Raw genomic sequence first — 20,216 nt, 5'->3', positions numbered from 1 at the left:
ATAATGGGGGTCTTGCTGTAAAAAAAACGCATTGCGCGCGCATGCGTTTTTTTGAGGCAAGTCGGACGCCCAAAAAATGCAACAGGATGCATTTTGTGCGTCCGAGTGCATACCGCAAAAAAACGCATGCGCGGAAAAACGCATACAAATGCATGTGTATGCGTACATAAGCGCATCCCATGCAAAATATAGGGAAAAAACGCATGCTTTTTTAGCGCTAAAATCCAGCGCAAAAAAACGCAAGTGTGAAACCAGCCTAAGACATCAGATCACGGATTTCAAGGTATCATTTTATTCAACTTTCTATGACCTCCATGCCCATGTAGATGGCTTAGGGTTCATTCTACTAATAGATTCCCTTTAAGTAGGACTTTTCATGCCCAATTGACTTGTCCCCAAAAATGTATGCTTAATAATAACTGTGTTGTCGATCATACAATCCACAGCATATTCATTATTCATATGAATTCCTATGTGAAAATCCACTGATTAGCTCTATATTAAGCCTCACTAGAGATAATCCATGTGTGAATATGCATTCAACTCCAAAGAATAAATTTGAGTTTTAGAAAAACAAATTTATGGATATTATTATAAATCTTAACAGATTTTTTTATTGCAAATCCTAACTGGGAAAACATGGCCTTAGGGGGCGTTCACACTGCGTTCTGGCACCCGTTTGTGGTTCCTGTCTGAATCTTCCGCAAAACGGGATTTGGACGTATGCACCTAAGGGGCCATAAACTATAATGGTGGTGACAGAGAGAATGTGCACTCTGTCGTACATCACTCTTGGGCGTGTATGCCTAGTAGAGTCGAACACCCAGACGCAGTCTACAACGTTTGACTAGCCACCACCACTAAGCATACACCTCTGAAAATGATGCATGACAGATCACGTTTGCTGTGCCGGCACCATTATAGTCTATGATCCCATCAGTGCATATACTGAATCCTGTTTGCTGCTGGTTTGGACGTAAACTCTGAAAAGGAGCAACGAACGGGTGCTAGAATGCAGTGCTCAAGCAAACTTAGAGAGAAGGGACAAAAGAGGGGGCATCTGATTGCTACAAACAAAAAAGCTGCTCAAACACTACAGTGGGACAAATCGCCCACTCAGAAAACGTAGGAGAGAAAGTAAAAATGCATAAACAGAGAAAGAATACATTTTTATTATATTGAAGTAACTACAAATATTAAAACAATTCATTTTGTCTGCTGAACTAAGAGTAAAACCATAGAATTTCTACAAGCTGAAATATTAAAAAATCTCAATAATATTAATCTTTATTTTTATATAGCGCTAACATATTCTGCAGCGCTTTACAGATATTATCATCACTGTCCCCGACGGGGCTCACAATCTAAATTCCCCATCAGTATGTCTTTGGAGTGTGGGAGCAAACTGCAGAACCCGGAGGAAACCCATGTAAACACGGGGAGAACATACAAACTCCTTGCAGATGTTGTCCTTGGTGGGATTCGAACCCAGGACTCCAGCACTGCAATGGTATTCACTGAGCCACCGTGCTGCCCCATTACTTTAAAGAATGCATAATATCATAACCCAAGCATAATGTACAATATACACCTTCATAGATGTCTTTCATTTTTTTTAATTATAATGGGTGAAAACCAACATATTTTTATTAACATGAATAATTATAAAATTTGATTCTGAATTTATTACGGTTGATGAAACGTACAGTTGGCTTGTTCAGTTTGCAAATTTAATGTCTTTTTTTAGGATTTTTGGCACAGTTGAGACTAAATGGAGACATCACTAATGAAATATTACAAGACTACCTTAGGTTGTCTAACAGCACGAGGTAACCTAATTTTTCTATCGTTATTTACTTGACAGATGTGGGCTCTGTGGAAGGTCTGGCTTATCACCGAGCATGGGATACTCTCTACTGGACAAGCTCTACTACCTCATCCATCACACGCCATACTGTGGACCAGAGTCGGAGAGGAGCCTTCAACAGACAGGCTGTTATCACCATGTCTGAAGATGACCACCCCCACGTTCTAGCACTCGATGAATGCCAAAAGTATGCAAATTATTTCAGACTTATGTAATTTATGGCATGTAACTTTAGCTTAACTGCTTGATTCTTTCCTCAGACAGATGTTTCTCCATATACAAGAGCAATTTAAAGGATATTTACACTTAACCTTTTCCTAGACAATGCATATTTACAGCAGTTGGACAATTAACGTATGCCAGGAGTAGATAAAAGCTGGTTATTTATGTGACGTTATGCCTTGTTTTCTACTGAGAACTTGAATCCAAACTTTGAATTGACCTTGTATAATCTGTTCTAAACAAGATCGAAATGTTTGCTTCAAGTATTAGGAAAATAGCATGTAGCACATGGCTAGGATTATTTTATGCTGTTTGGGGAAGAATTCCTCATTGTCCTTAACCATAAATAATTTCCTTACAAGCATTTAGGCAAGTGAGTCTGAGCTGTTATATCAGCCACATCAATCGACAATTACATCAATAAATCATGTCCTCATGTATAATCATCCCGTCATTTACTGGACTCCGCTTCAAAACATTTGATGTGTCCAGGTCTATATATATTGTAGGGATTCGACTCGCTCAGGTGCAGCAGGAGACAGGCAAGAGGCAGGTTCCTTTAAAGATCATGCGGTTTATTTGTGTTATAAACTATAAATCAGCATACCACCAAAAATAGCCTCCAGCTTAGGCAAAAAAGAACATAAAAATGTTTATTACTTCACGATCAGTCCTGGAGCCTCAGCAAAACACAGGAGGCTTATCCCTCTTCACATACAACCAGCATACCTAGGTCTCACCGGGTCAGCAGCCTCAGCACGTGGTCTTCAGGAAGGTAGCCCACCTTCCTCCACCTAGGCCTTCCGGGACCTTCCACATGGCCCAGCCAGTTCCATGCGCTCTCTCTCCCATGTGACCAGACCTCAGGTACCTTATATGGTCCATAACCACACCCACAGGTGATCACTTGGCTATGACTTCACTAAAGGTCCTATTGCACACAGCCACACACAGGCTTCCCTGACCCATTGTAACAGAAACGTCAGCAGTGCCTCTGCTGATCAATACTCGAGCCTGCATCTCAAGGCCACCTGCCTTGGGATACATAGCGGTCATTCAGCATTCTATACCCACTACAACAATGGATATGCCTGTAGGCCCATCCTGGGACACCCACACAGCGCCCCCTAGCGGACATAGTGGTCACTACACCACAATATCTAATACATAAAGCTCAATGTGTGTATGTATGTATGTATGTATGTGTGTGTGTGTGTGTGTGTGTGTGTGTGTGTGTTTGTGTGTATGTCCGGGATTGGCATCTGCACCATCGCAGCTACAGCCACAAAATTTGGCACAGTCACACGTCTGGACCCCTAGAGTGTCCTAAGCTATGTTGTGAGGCAAAATTTTAATCCCGCGCATTCCAATTCACCAAACAATTTTGCCCCTATCTACATAATGGGGAAAAAGTGTGTGTGTATCAAGCCCCGCCCCTCATTATGATGTCATAATGGTTGCCATGGTGATGCTGATGTCATCATAGGCTGCAAGCCCCGCCGCTCATTATGATGTCATAATGGTTGACTATGGGATGGAGGATGTGTGATGGGTATATGGGCACTGGACTATGGGATGGAGGATATGTATGACGGGTATATGGGCACGGGACTATGGGATGAAGGATGTGTGATGGGTATAATGGCACTCGACAATGGGATGGCAAATATGTATGATGGGTTTATGGGCATGGGACTATGAGATGGAGGATGTCTGATGGGTATATGGGCACGGGCCTATGGGATCGTGGATATGTATGATGGGTATATGGGCATGGGATTATGGGATGGAGGATAATTATAATTTGCTATAACTAATCACAGATAGTTACTATGCACGGGCAGCGCCGGGCTTTTCAGCTAGTGTATATATAAAACCTAAGGCCAGGTTCATATTGCATTAGAGCAGTCCGTTCAATGCGTGCATTAAACGGACTGCGCTAACGCTCCTCTGTTTTCTGATCGTGTTATGCGATCCCGCTAGTGTAGATGCTTCATCTGCTCTAGCAGTGACGGACCCTCTAACGCTGAATACCACGTCCGAGGGTCCATCACACAATGACGGAACATCGCTTAAGCATGCCAATTATGACATGCGCTAGCGATGCGCTCATCTATAGCAGTCTATGGGTGAGTTAATGCATCCATTACATAGCATTAATGCCACAGTGTAACGGATGCGTTAAACGCAGCCCTCCAAACGCAATATGAACCTAGCCCAAAGCGAAAGAATTGAACTGTGAGAATCCTTAAAATAAATAAAGTTTCTTAAATGCAAAAAAATATATACAGAATGTATGTAAAGTTTAAAAACATAGATTTCTCACAACAGAAAGACCTACAAAATAGATATGCTCATAAAATATATGACAAATAAGGCTTAGTGATATTATTAATAGATGGGAGCTCACATACAAGTTCTGATTCTATTCTGTAGAGTGTAGCAACCTAGTACTTGTGTCTATGATATAAATCATCATGAGAAGTTCTGGAGAGGTGATACTAATGCACACAAAATAGGGCAATACAGTCTGGTAAGGGATAGGTATAATAGATGGTAGCACTCACCTAAAGGTGTCATGTGCAGGCGTTAGGTATTAATAAAATCTGTTTTGGACTCCCAAGGCTCTTCATTCCCACACCGTAGCCCTCATAAACAAACCAGTTCCATTTTTGACATATAAATCATCATGTATCGAACTGTAATAGTCTTGGATATTGTAATAATACCTTGTAATAAGGTGCTTATGCTACAAATACGAGATGGGTCCAGTGTCCCTCAACCTTGACGCGCATTTTCTTGTTCTTCTTCAGGGAACACCTATACTTTTAAACTTTACATATGTGTATATATTGTGAGGTAGCGCTGTCATTCAGGGTTGGGGGATACTCGCTTGCAGCGATGAAAAACACATCCGGCACAGGATTTTCCAACAAATCATAGTCCATGAGGTTTATTCATCCTTCATAAACCTCCAGCAGTAATATGCAACAGTCTTATAGCAGACAGCAGGGTATCTTCACACTGGAGCTCTGCTCCCCTATAGCCCTCCTAGTCACACAGCCTGTGCTTCATCTAGCCAGCAGGCTGTACAGTCTCTCAGTTGTAGTCCCGTCTCCGGGTTACCTTGCATGCTGCTTTACCCTGCAAATGTTCCTTCCCTCTCCCTGGGAACGGTCAGGCACACATCGCCATTAGTCACAGCATCCACACGTGCTGTTAGTGAGGAGATCCTTCTCCTCACGGGACCTTCCAAACTGGACTAATCAGGTCCCAGCATTCACCCCCATGTGACCAGATCTCAGGTACCTTATATGGTCCATAACCACACCCACAGGTGATCACATGGCTATGACCTCACCCAAGGTCCTATTGCAGACAACCACACACAGGCTTCCCTGACACATTGTAACAGAACGTACTAGTCAGCAGTACCTCTGCTGATCATTATGATCTTTCAGTATCCTACACCTATCAGGGCAATGGAAATGTTTATACGGCTGTCCTGGGACACCCACACAGCGCCCCCTAGCGGACACAGCGGTCACTGCACCACTATATATATATATATATATATATATTCTTTAGTAAACTTTATGTATTTCAAAGATTCTCACTGTTCACTTATTTTGCCCCCTTTCATATATATGTACATGGAGAATAATTTATAAGAAGAAAACTACTATAATACATAATACCATAATAATGTCCTTACTATATGTACAAGAATATAACTACTTTAATACTGCCCATATGTAAAAAAAACTACTTCTATAATACTGCCCCATACATGAAATATTATAAACATGTTATTATTGCTCTTGTCTACAAAAATATAGCTACTATATGTATATTATATAGCTATATTATATATATTATACTGGTGGTTAGTGGTTGGATGAAGCCATTTATTGTCAAACTACAATAATACTGCTCCTATGTACAAGAATATAACTACTGTAATACTGTCTCCTATGTACAAGAATATAACTGCTATAATACTGCTCCTATGTACAAGAATATAGCTACTATAATACTGTCCCCTATGTACAAGAATATAACTATTATAATACTGCTCCTATGTACAAGAATATAGCTACTATAATACTGCTCCTATGTACAAGAATATAACTGCTATAATACTGCTCATATGTACAAGAATATAACTACTATAATACTGCTCCTATGTACAAGAATATAACTACTATAATACTGCCCCTATGTACAAGAATATAACTACTATAATACTACCCCCATGTACAAGAATATAACTACTGTTATACTGCCCCTATGTACAAGAATATAACTACTATAATACTGCTCCTATGTACAAGAATATAACTACTGTAATACTGCCCCTATGTACAAGAATATAACTACTATAATACTGCTCCTATGTACAAGAATATAACTACTATAATACTGCCCCTATGTACAAGAATATAACTACTATAATACTACCCCCATGTACAAGAATATAACTACTATAATACTGCTCCTATGTACAAGAATATAACTACTATAATACTGCCCCTATGTACAAGAATATAACTACTATAATACTACCCCCATGTACAAGAATATAACTACTGTAATACTGCCCCTATGTACAAGAATATAACTACTATAATACTGCTCCTATGTACAAGAATATAACTACTGTAATACTGCCCCTATGTACAAGAATATAACTACTATAATACTGCTCCTATGTACAAGAATATAACTACTATAATACTGCCCCTATGTACAAGAATATAACTACTATAATACTACCCCCATGTACAAGAATATAACTACTATAATACTGCTCCTATGTACAAGAATATAACTACTATAATACTGCCCCTATGTACAAGAATATAACTACTATAATACTACCCCCATGTACAAGAATATAACTACTGTAATACTGCCCCTATGTACAAGAATATAACTACTATAATACTGCTCCTATGTACAAGAATATAACTACTGTAATACTGCCCCTATGTACAAGAATATAACTACTATAATACTGCTCCTATGTACAAGAATATAACTACTATAATACTTCCCCTATGTACAAGAATATAACTACTATAATACTACCTCCATGTACAAGAATAGAACTACTGTAATACTGCCCCTATGTACAAGAATATAACTACTATAATACTGCTCCTATGTACAAGAATATAACTACTGTAATACTGCCCCTATGTACAAGAATATAACTACTATAATACTGCTCCTATGTACAAGAATATAACTACTATAATACTGCCCCTATGTACAAGAATATAACTACTATAATACTACCCCCATGTACAAGAATATAACTACTATAATACTGCTCCTATGTACAAGAATATAACTACTATAATACTGCCCCTATGTACAAGAATATAACTACTATAATACTACCCCCATGTACAAGAATATAACTACTGTAATACTGCCCCTATGTACAAGAATATAACTACTATAATACTGCTCCTATGTACAAGAATATAACTACTGTAATACTGCCCCTATGTACAAGAATATAACTACTATAATACTGCTCCTATGTACCAGAATATAACTACTATAATACTGCCCCTATGTACAAGAATATAACTACTATAATACTACCTACATGTACAAGAATATAACTACTGTAATACTGCCCCTATGTACAAGAATATAACTACTATAATACTGCTCCTATGTACAAGAATATAACTACTGTAATACTGCCCCTATGTACAAGAATATAACTACTATAATACTGCTCCTATGTACAGGAATATAACTACTATAATACTGCCCCTATGTACAAGAATATAACTACTATAATACTGCCCCCTATGTACAAGAATATAACTGCTATAATACTGCCCCCTATGTACAAGAATATAACTACTATAATACTGCTCCTATGTACAAGAATATAACTATTATAATACTGCTCCTATGTACAGGAATATAACTACTATAATACTGCCCCTATGTACAAGAATATAACTACTATAATACTGCCCCCTATATACAAGAATATAACTACTATAATACTGCCCCTATGTACAAGAATATAACTACTATAATACTGCTCCTATGTACAAGAATATAACTACTGTAATACTGCCCCTATGTACAAGAATATAACTACTATAATACTGCTCCTATGTACAGGAATATAACTACTATAATACTGCCCCTATGTACAAGAATATAACTACTATAATACTGCCCCTATGTACAAGAATATAACTGCTATAATACTGCATCCTATGTACAAGAATATAACTACTATAATACTGCTCCTATGTACAGGAATATAACTACTGTAATACTGCCCCTATGTTCAAGAATATAACTTCTATAATACTGCTCCTATGTACAGGAATATAACTACTATAATACTGCCCCTATGTACAAGAATATAACTACTATAATACTGCCCCCTATGTACAAGAATATAACTGCTATAATACTGCCCCCTATGATGTACAAGAATATAACTACTATAATACTGCTCCTATGTACAAGAATATAACTATTATAATACTGCTCCTATGTACAGGAATATAACTACTATAATACTGCCCCTATGTACAAGAATATAACTACTATAATACTGCCCCCTATATACAAGAATATAACTTCTATAATACTGCTCCTATGTACAAGAATATAACTACTATAATACTGCCCCATATGTACAAGAATATAACTACTATAATACTGCCCCTATGTACAAGAATATAACTACTATAATACTGCCCCCTATGTACAAGAATATAACTACTATAATACTGCTCCTATGTGCAAGATTATCACTACTATAATACTGCCCCTATGTACAAGAATATAACTGCTATAATACTGCTCCTATGTACAAGAATATAACTACTATAATATTACCACCTATTTGCATAAATAGAACTACTATAATATGATAATACTGCCTCATATGTATAAAATTACTTCTCTCCTGTAATACTTATTCATATGAACAACATTATTAATAATATAAATATGTATTTTCATGCATTCAAGAATTTTTACATGGAAAGTTTTCGTGATTCTTCACATCATCTTCTTTCTGATTCCCCTTTCAAGCATGCAGATAAATTTGCATGCCTGCGAGCCGTATATATACACATGCTTCAGTACATATATTCACTGTGTAGTCTTCAAAATATAATTACCATAAGAGAACAAGCGCAGTGGGAAGGAGAGATATCCAGGGAAGGTCTCCAAGGAATCCAAGTTGCATCCATTTTTGACGGGTTTTCCAGAAGCCATGTCAGCTCTTTTGTCCTATTAGTGTAAAGCCTAATGACGCGTTGTCACTTTTATCATGTACAGAAGAGTCATATGTTTGTCAAAGACTAATCATGCCGATCCTTTCAAGCAAAACATCTCTTCATTTGGTCTAATGTTATTCTTAGCAGTAAAACAAATGTGAAGTTTAGGGTCATTCGTTACGTAACATATAGTGTAGCGCTCTATATACCCGCGAGGACTAAACAAATAGACCGATTAGCAACGTTCCGATGACTAAATTGTAACTTAAAGCTGTTCTCAATGTTTGAAATGTATCTGTCGATTATAGGAATACATGGTTAGCAATTCAATGGGAGATGGTATCTCCAAGGCCTAAAGGTCACCATCATCTTACGAATTCCATACTCATAAATATGGATTAGCTCTTCTAATATCCAGGACCCTGAGACCACTTGACATTTTTTATTTTTTATGCTTTTATTTTTCTTCTTCAACTTCCAAGAACCACAACGTTTCTTTTTTTTTTTATCTGGAAGGGCTTGTTGGTTCTAGATTCGAATGACACCATTTACGGTATTTTAACCTATAGTGTCCTGACATGACCAAAAAATATCCAAATGGGGTAAAATGATGTCAATGCTTTTTAGGCTTTGTGTATACAGCGTTCATTGTGCCGTAAATGAGATCTGGCATCATGATATTTCACATCAGTGTGATTACGGTGATATTTCAATATTTTATGTACTTTGTAAAAAAATAAATAAATAAATAAAAATTGGTGTGTGCCAATTCTGTAATGCTGTTGAGGGCAGAGCAGAATTCTGCAGTGCGCAGGCGCCAGACCTCTCCCGACGCCTGCGCACTGCAGGACTCTGCTCTGCCCTCAACAAGGCAGAGCAGTGCGCCTGCGCCGGAGCCATTACAGGACGGGAGAAGAGGACATCATCGCATGAAGAAGGGAGGCGCCGGACCGGACCGCAACACCCATCGGACTGGACCGCCCACCTCGGTGAGTATAATATAACATGTTTTTCTTCTCTTTCAGGTTACATCGGAGGCTTATCTACAGCATTACAAAATGCTGTAGATAAGCCCCCGATATCTATGCTGGCAGGTGAAAGGCCAAAAAAAGGGTGACAGATTCCCTTTGAGTGGTGAAAAAAAATCCAATGTTTGTTTAAATAAAAAAGGCACTATTTTCTAAAACCCATAGGATCTCCATCTTTTGGGATCTGGGGCTGTGTGAAAGGTGTGACAGGGCCGCAGATGGACATGTCTTGATGCGTTTCCTGCACACTCAATTTAAGTACAACTGTCAGTGATTGACAGCGCATTTAACATGTTAACAGCATCGGGTGGATCGCGATTCCACCCACGGCAAATAGGAACACATGACAGCTGATCAAATTAGCTTCCATGTGCCGGGAAAAATGCGGGCTCAGTGCTGGAGCCCGCATCAAATGCAACAACACGACCTACGGCGTACATATATGTCATAGGTCGTGAATGGGTAAAATTTAATGTTTTTTATCTTTTCAAAATTGTACTTTTTCCTTTTTTTAAATATTCTTTAGTTCTCTTAGGAACTTAATTCTTTGATTGCATGCACTGGATGCTGCATTACATTATTATTGCAGTGTATAATGGCTTCATCTGAGGCTTTCAGAAGACTCCCGGTTGCAATGTTAAGTAATTGACACCCCTTGATTTCATGTCACAACTAAATGATTGAACAACAGTGATCAGAGCTACAGGCAAAGATGTAGGACATGCTGGTAAATCTTATGTTGGCATGGGTTAATGGGATTTTTCCTTCTTTGAAAACCTTTTCTTTTATTCCTTGTTTTTTAATAAATGGGGATCCCTTGTGATGGACCAGCATTAAAGCGGTTGCCCACTTTATCTTTATTTACCAAATATATTGGAAAAATTATTTTGTAGCACTTGCTGATATATAATTATCAATGGTTTCCTCCTTTACTTGTTAGTGATGACTTTCTCTCAGCTGTCCTGTCCCAAAATGGCTTCTAAGGGAAGTGCATGTGACCATACCCCTCCATCAGCGTCCCCATTAGAATAATTTAGTATATTTTACTGTTTATTAGTGATGTGCAAGTAAACTCGTTGCTCGGGCTTTCCCGCGCATGCTCGAGTGTCCTCCGAGTATTTTGGCGTGCTCGGAGATTTAGTTTTCGTTGTCTCAGCTGCATGATTTCTGGCGGCTAGACAGCTTAAATACATGTGGAGATTCCATAACAAACAGGCATTCCTCACTTGTATTCAGCCTGTCCAGCAGCTGCAAATCAGGCAGCTGAGATGACGAAAACTAAATCTCTGAGCACACCAAAATACTCGGATGACACAAGAGCATGCTCGGGAAAACTCGAGCAATGAGTATACTCGCTCAACAATACTGTTTATACATTGTATGGTCAATATATTACATCAAGGGTGGCCAATTAATTTTCCTAAGGGGCCAAATGAGATATCATGAAATTTGAGGAACTGGTGAAATCAATATATCAGGAGAGGAAGAACCATGTGTTGAGGTACGTCACTATTTCCACCCATTTGGCTATACCAGTCCATAGGACAGGAACAGCTAAAGGGTTAGATGTGGCCCACAGGACACAACTTTATCCAGGTCTGGTTTAAGTTGATAGTTTAGTTGTAAAAGTGGTGCATCTAAATAAGAGAAGGTAGAGTCTGTGTCCCAAATGCCGAGAACCCATGGAACGGCTAATAGGCAACCCTCTATTGTCCAATTTATTTTGATACTGGGCCAAGGCAGCAAACTGAATATTTTCACTAGGTGGAAGGAAAACCTAGCTAAGGCCAGGTTCACATAACTTTTCAACTTCATATACAGTACGTGACTCCATTAGAGTGGTGATTAAAAACTCTGAAATACAGGCGTTCAGATTGAGCTCCAACAGAATCTAAATATAGGGGGCCGAAACATAATGTAAACTCAGCCTTAAAGTCTGGTTGAGCACTCAAAAACCAGTCTGATGTGACTCTTACCATTTCTAAAGTGAGTTAATTGGAATTGCTGGACACCTTTCCATTTTTGATGGATAAAATTAGAAGCATCCATGAAAACAGAACAATGCACGTGCATAATATTGGTAACAATTCCAGTAATTTTCATGCCTCACTCTGTTTTTATGCCCTCGGCATGTATTGCCAAGTAGAGGTCTTGATTCTTTTTTATTCACATTTTATAAACCTGTGTTGAAATGAATATGTCCAAATTTCTGTATTTTACAATTCACATTAAGATGTTCCTTTATTTTTCATTCCCAGTTTAATGTTTTGGACTAATTGGAATGAACAGCACCCAAGCATCATGAGGTCCACCCTTTCCGGGAAAAATGCCCAGGTCATTGTAAGCACGGATATTGTTACTCCAAATGGCCTAACCATTGATCACTCCGCTGAGAAACTCTACTACTCTGATGGCAGCCTGGGAAAGATAGAGCGATGTGAATACGATGGATCATACAGATACGTAAGTAAAAAGGTTTATTTTTCAACAAATGCAGTATTCAACAGTTTGGTATCAATGTAAAATAGCCTTAAGTTTCTCGATTTCTGGGGCCTCCATGAAGAGTTCATTCTATTAGTGATATGCCATAAAAAGTAAGTTGTCTTCCTTCATTAAAATGTTATAATATTGGTAATATTTTCATGAAATGTTTTTGCACTGTATTGATTTTTATGGGTTTCATGTTCAAAATTGTTGTAAAATACCATTTTATAGCTTTGATGAATGTTTACTTTTGCACATTTTTATATAGTTTTTTTATATCATGAGAAGTGATTAGTGAATTTCACAAAATAATGTGTTTTGATATCAGATGTGATTCAATGCAAATTAAATTTGTCAGTATTAAAATATCCATAAATAGATGTTTATTGTGCCATGAATTCTCTCCAGTACCTAAAGCTTTGTAAATAATGAGCAGGGAAGGGGATAAAAAAAATAAAAACTTATACTCACCTGACCTAGGCCTGTCCATCACATGTCCTAGGTCCCTCCATCATCTGCTTAGCCCCATCCCTTACATGTCCTAGGTCTCTCCATCACCTGCCCTAAGCCCATCCCTCACATTTCCTAGGTCCCTCCATCACCTGTTCGAGGCTCATCCCTCACATGTCCTAGGTCTCTCCATCACCTGTTCTAGGCTCATCCCTCACATGTCCTTGGTCCCTCTAAGACTTGTCCTATGTCTGTCACTAACATGTCCTAGGTCTCTCCATCACCTGTTCTAGGCTCATCCCTCACATGTCCTTGGTCCCTCTATGACCTGTCCTATGTCTGTCACTAACATGTCCTAGGTCCTTCCATCACCTGTTCTAGGCTCATTCCTCACATGTCCTTGGTCCCTCTATGACCTCTCCTAGGTCTGTCTCTAACATGTCCTGGGTCCCTCCATCTCATTTCCTAGGTCTGTCCCTCAAATATTCTAGGGCACTTAATCACCTGTCCTAGGCCTGACTCTCACATGTCCTAGGCCAATCCCTCACCAGTACATCAGCCGCAGATCCATGCTGGTTTTTCCACTTGCTAACTCTGATCACTCTTTGGATCTTCTGCTGCTGACAGGGCCTTATGTGGTCACATGGGGCATGATGCATGTCTTCGTGAGTCTTAGTCAGTGCTATAAGATCTGATGAGTGAAATGTAACCAGAGGAAGCTAGTGTAGTGCTGGGTAGGGGGCTGTGACAGCAGGACATCTAAAGGCCAACCTAGTACAGGTGACTATAAGGTTTTATTATTTATTAATCCTTTCTCAGCCCTATAAAATATCACGTAAAATGTCAGGCGATATGTTATGAATTGCTTCACTCATCTCTAAATGGAGTGTCAAAAATTCAGAATCTAACTCTAGGATGATTTGCCCATGTAACTCACTTGGCCACTGGTTTCAAAGTGGTATTTGTCAATAACAAATCAATAGGCACCACCAATTGAGTGAATGACGTATCTTTGCATCATCCTGGATATGTGGTCATGTCAGCCAATTACATAGAAGGTTTTCCAAAACATTGACTTATCTTTTTTCCACCCGCTGTGATCCTGATGCTATATACATCAATTACGAAAGTCAAAGAAGTACTGTGACATTATCTGATGGATCATTCCACTTCTCACACATACCTGAATATTGAAGCAATTTTTGTTAGCCTTGGGTGAGTTTTACTGATTTAGACCTGAAGGTCATTCCAGGGCGCACGGCTTGTAAGAAATGTGCAATGTAGTATTAAATGACTTCCTAAGGCTCATAAGGCTTATACACACAATGAAGACAGTGAAGATGCATTTATTCTAAGGAATTATTTCAGTTTTTTTTCTTTTTTATTTTTTTAATTGCATTTACATTTATCTATAATTAAAATATTCAATCATTTTGATGTTTTTCTGTATAATTTTGGACGTTTAGAAAAATAGTTACTAAGCAAAGTTCAAAATTAGGCATTATCATGTATTTGGGACATTGTTGGGTTCTTTTCATGTCTTTTAGTAATGGTATATTGGATAGGGTGTAGTGCTGGTTTATTGATGCATTCTCTCAGGTCTCGTTACTGTGCGAACTTTGGGACTTTGATACACAAAACCTTTTCTAGAAGGTGAATCTCTGGATTAATGTGACTTAAAAGGAGCCTGTCTGTTAGGCGTCGGGTTCCTGCCACTGCACAGCAGGAATCCAGAGCCTTGCACCCAGCGGTCTCCCATCCTTCTTCAGCCACAGTGGAGCCTGCTCAGCAGATTCATCGGTCCCAGCACTCTGCCCAGGGAAACTCCATGGGTTTGCTTGCTGCTGCCACCTCTGACACAACTATGACCATGCATGCTGCTCAGCAGCGAGACTCTCCAGGGACTAAGTCCTCATGTCGGGCCGCTGAGCATGCCCGTGGAGTGATCTCCCATTGGAGATCGAGGGTCACGTGCTCAGGTCCTGCTCGTTTTCGGATTGGCCCATCCGAGAAGCCAGGAAGGTCCTGGACGCCCGTGGCTATAAAAGGTTCGCATGGCCGCTCGCCCATGCGCTAGGATAGACTGTATTTACAGACTATGTGGAGTAAGTGATGTATGCACGTATTAATGTCTCTGGTGAATGACTCATTAAGAAACCCCTACCCTTGGTACGCATGTGTTGTGCAGCCTATCCTGCCAGCGTCCAGGCTTAGGCGTAGGTATGTCTGAGGTTGAGTCAGGCATCAGGCCTCACCAGGGACTCGGCACACCTCAGTGCACGTGCTCAATAGCCAGCGTCTATAGCGGCGCTCGCGGCAGCGATGCCGCACGTTCAGTGGGCCTAGAAGGACTCTAACCCCGTGTCCTTGGGGTAGAGTTCTGTGGCCGTACACTGTGCACTCTTTTAGCTGAGCTCTGTGAGCACAAACAGGCTCCGGCGTTTATGTTCAGCGGTAGTGTGGCTCTGTGAAGCAACAGAGTCCGCCCCTGTACACACCAGGTGACGTTAACCCGCGTGTGTTCTTATAGTATACCGCCATATAGCATCAACCATTACTGAGCAGCAGTTTACCACCCTTGCACGGTGGACCCCGGGCTGTGAACGCACCTTATTACTAGAGTTGAGCGAAACGGGTCGAAAAAATTCAAAAGTCGCCGACTTTTGGCAAAGTCGGGTTTCATGAAACGAAACCCGACCCTAGGATGAGGTCGGCCACGAGGTCGGTGACTTACGCGCCAAAGTCGCGTTTCAAAAGTTTGTTTTGCTCTCTTTTTCAGCCAATCAGGATCCACGGACACTGTGGGCAACGTGATGACATAGGCAGGGGTCACCACCATCTTTCAGAAGGGCATGCAAGTGATTGGCTTGCTTTGGTGGGCGTCACAGGGGGTATAAAAGGGCGTGCTCGCCGACCGCCATCTTACTTCTGCCGATCTCAGTATAGGGAGAGGTTGCTGATTCTGTAGGGAGAGCGTTAGGCAGGGAAGAAGACAAAAAAACTGCTTCTGCTGCTAGCGATTTGGCCTGCACAACACACCAGTCACTGTGTGTGCAGTGCAAGGGGAGGCTATATAGTGGTGTATCAGTGGTGTTGGTTGTTGGGCTGCCTTCTAAGGCTTCCTGACATTCCTGCATTGCTGTTTACCCACTGCTCCGCAAACTGCTTTTTTAAAAGCAATCCAATCTCCCTTATCCTCTAGTCACTTTTGTCACAGCTGTGCCATCGAGCCTGTGACATAGCGCTCAGATATCAGTGGGCCTCACACAATCCAAAAGTGTCCAGTGTCCAAAAGTGTGTGCAGAGATTCAAAATCTCCCTTATCCTCTAGTCACTTTGGTCACAGCTGTGCCATCGAGCCTGTCACATAGCGCTCAGATATTCATTGGGCCTCACACAATCCAAAAGTGTCCAGTGTCCAAAAGTGTGTGCAGAGATTCAAAATCTCCCTTATCCTCTAGTCACTTTGGTCACAGCTGTGCCATCGAGCCTGTCACATAGCGCTCAGATATTCATTGGGCCTCACACAATCCAAAAGTGTCCAGTGTCCAAAAGTGTGTGCAGAGATTCAAAATCTCCCTTATCCTCTAGTCACTTTGGTCACAGCTGTGCCATCGAGCCTGTCACATAGCGCTCAGATATTCATTGGGCCTCACACAATCCAAAAGTGTCCAGTGTCCAAAAGTGTGTGCAGAGATTCAAAATCTCCCTTATCCTCTAGTCACTTTGGTCACAGCTGTGCCATCGAGCCTGTGACATAGCGCTCAGATATCAGTGGGCCTCACACAATCCAAAAGTGTCCAGTGTCCAAAAGTGTGTGCAGAGATTCAAAATCTCCCTTATCCTCTAGTCACTTTGGTCACAGCTGTGCCATCGAGCCTGTCACATAGCGCTCAGATATTCATTGGGCCTCACACAATCCAAAAGTGTCCAGTGTCCAAAAGTGTGTGCAGAGATTCAAAATCTCCCTTATTCTCTAGTCACTTTGGTCACAGCTGTGCCATCGAGCCTGTCACATAGAGCTCAGATATCAGTGGGCCTCACACAATCCAAAAGTGTCCAGTGTCCAAAAGTGTGTGCAGAGATTCAAAATCTCCCTTATCCTCTAGTCACTTTGGTCACAGCTGTGCCATCGAGCCTGTCACATAGCGCTCAGATATCAGTGGGCCTCACACAATCCAAAAGTGTCCAGTGTCCAAAAGTGTGTGCAGAGATTCAAAATCTCCCTTATCCTCTAGTCACTTTGGTCACAGCTGTGCCATCGAGCCTGTCACATAGCGCTCAGATATTCATTGGGCCTCACACAATCCAAAAGTGTCCAGTGTCCAAAAGTGTGTGCAGAGATTCAAAATCTCCCTTATCCTCTAGTCACTTTGGTCACAGCTGTGCCATCGAGCCTGTCACATAGCGCTCAGATATTCATTGGGCCTCACACGATCCAAAAGTGTCCAGTGTCCAAAAGTGTGTGCAGAGATTCAAAATCTCCCTTATCCTCTAGTCACTTTGGTCACAGCTGTGCCATCGAGCCTGTCACATAGCGCTCAGATATCAGTGGGCCTCACACAATCCAAAAGTGTCCAGTGTCCAAAAGTGTGTGCAGAGATTCAAAATCTCCCTTATCCTCTAGTCACTTTGGTCACAGCTGTGCCATCGAGCCTGTCACATAGCGCTCAGATATTCATTGGGCCTCATACAATCCAAAAGTGTCCAGTGTCCAAAAGTGTGTGCAGAGATTCAAAATCTCCCTTATCCTCTAGTCACTTTGGTCACAGCTGTGCCATCGAGCCTGTCACATAGCGCTCAGATATTCATTGGGCCTCACACAATCCAAAAGTGTCCAGTGTCCAAAAGTGTGTGCAGAGATTCAAAATCTCCCTTATCCTCTAGTCACTTTGGTCACAGCTGTGCCATCGAGCCTGTCACATAGCGCTCAGATATCAGTGGGCCTCACACAATCCAAAAGTGTCCAGTGTCCAAAAGTGTGTGCAGAGATTCAAAATCTCCCTTATCCTCTAGTCACTTTGGTCACAGCTGTGCCATCGAGCCTGTCACATAGCGCTCAGATATTCATTGGGCCTCACACAATCCAAAAGTGTCCAGTGTCCAAAAGTGTGTGCAGAGATTCAAAATCTCCCTTATCCTCTAGTCACTTTGGTCACTCAGATATTCATTGGGCCTCACACAATCCAAAAGTGTCCAGTGTCCACAAGTGTCTGCAGAAATTCAAAATCTCCCCTGTCCTATAGACACCTTGTACCTTGTTTTACATTACTATATAGTTTGTTGGATTTTGTCTACATTTCTACCAAAAATGAGGAAGGCTGGTGGATGAGGCCGTGGAATTGGGCGGGGGTTGACAGCTGGTAATGATGGTGTTGGTGGTGGATCTGATGGTAGTGGCAAGAGCAAAATAGGACCGAATGCAGGAGGTGTTGAGCCTGCGTCATCGGCTGGCTACATAAGGCCTCGAACGCTTAGTTTTCTAGGAGTTGGCAAACCGCTTTTAAAGCCAGAGCATCAGGAAAAAGTTTTGTCTTACATTGCTGACTCAGCCTCCAGCCCTATCGCCTCCTCTTCTTCAGTTGTAAAAAGTAAAAGCACTGAGTCGTTCATGTTCATGAACCACACCTTTCATTGTGTCCTTCACCCCAACCAAGATTGAAGGATGACGCAGGCCATGCTACTGATTACTCCATGGAGCTGTTTTCACATACCATGCCTGGATTATCAAGTCAAATGGTGAATTACCCAGGCCAAGATGAATCTGACATGGAGTGCACTGATGCACAGCCGCTGATGGATGATTCTGCTGGTACATTCACTCAGAGCACTACATTGTCCTCGCAGTGTACAGAGCCAGATTCTGACCCTGATGAGACTCAGGTGCCCCTTCCCGCACACTATACCACCATACACGGTGACACAGAGGAAGGTGCACATGACATAGAAGAGGAGGTGATGGATGACCCAGTTGTTGACCCAGATTGGCATCCATTGGGGGAAGAGGGTGCTGCTTCCAATAGCTCAGATGAGGAGCATCCACAGCAGACATCGACATCGCAACAGCTGTTATCTGGCAGGCCCGTAGCACTCCAAAGACAGGTTCCAAACATCAAAAGAGTTGCTGGACAGCTTGTCCAGAGGGTCAAAAGATCACAGCGTGCTAGGCCGCAAAATGTCTGCCAAAGTAGGAAGAGTGCAGTGTGGCACTTTTTTGAACAAAATCCTCATGATCAGGCCAAGGTTATCTGTAAGAAGTGCGCAAAGACCTTTAGCAGAGGGAAAAATCTGAAAAATTTAAATACCAGTTGCATGCTGAGACATTTAACCAGCATGCACTTGCAAGCGTGGACACAACACCAAACCTCAAGTGCCACATGTGCAACTGATCACAACGAAGGTAGTCAGCAATGCTACATTGTTTCCCCCACTGTAAGCCCACCGGTTAGCACAGCAGCAAATGTTGAGGTGTCGTTGCAAGGCCACAGCAGTCAGGGAATCCCACTGTTATATCAACGAAAGACTGATTCTAGGCCATCAGAAAGAACACCAACTCCATCACCATCATCAACCCTCTCTCAGTCCGCCCTGTCCACCGCTACTTTCACCATATGCAGCTCTCAAGTCCAGCTCACCTTCTCAGACACTATGAGTAGGTCAAGAAAGTACCCAGTCTCTCATCCTCGTACACTGGGTTTGAACGCCCACATTGCCAAACTAATCTCGTTTGAGATGATGCCCTTTCGGTTGGTGGAAAGCACAGCTTTCCGCGAACTCATGGCCTATGCAGTATCACGCTATGACCTACCCAGTCGCCACTTCTTCTCTCGCAAAGCCATCCCAGCCCTCCACCATCATGTGAAAGACCGCATTGTCCATGCACTCAAGCAG

At 41.3% G+C, this 20,216-nt stretch overlaps 1 protein-coding gene across 1 annotated transcript in view; it reads left to right on the top strand.

The window, feature by feature from the left end:
- The window catches only part of LRP1B (LDL receptor related protein 1B), a 1,871,059-nt gene that overhangs the window by 1,492,635 nt on the left and 358,208 nt on the right, over positions 1 to 20,216 (top strand). Inside the window, exons 42-43 of the mRNA XM_073545568.1 lie at positions 1,865 to 2,054; positions 12,650 to 12,854. Of these exons, the coding sequence (XP_073401669.1) occupies positions 1,865 to 2,054; positions 12,650 to 12,854 (395 nt within the window). The remainder of the gene's footprint in view (positions 1 to 1,864; positions 2,055 to 12,649; positions 12,855 to 20,216) is intronic.

The sequence above is a fragment of the Dendrobates tinctorius genome, unplaced genomic scaffold, assembly GCF_039654945.1.
Source record: "Dendrobates tinctorius isolate UK_male_01 unplaced genomic scaffold, ASM3965494v1 ptg000143l, whole genome shotgun sequence".
NCBI lineage: Eukaryota > Metazoa > Chordata > Amphibia > Anura > Dendrobatidae > Dendrobates > Dendrobates tinctorius.
The sequence above is the reverse complement of the archived record's forward strand: the minus strand, read 5'-3'. Positions and strand labels throughout refer to the sequence as shown.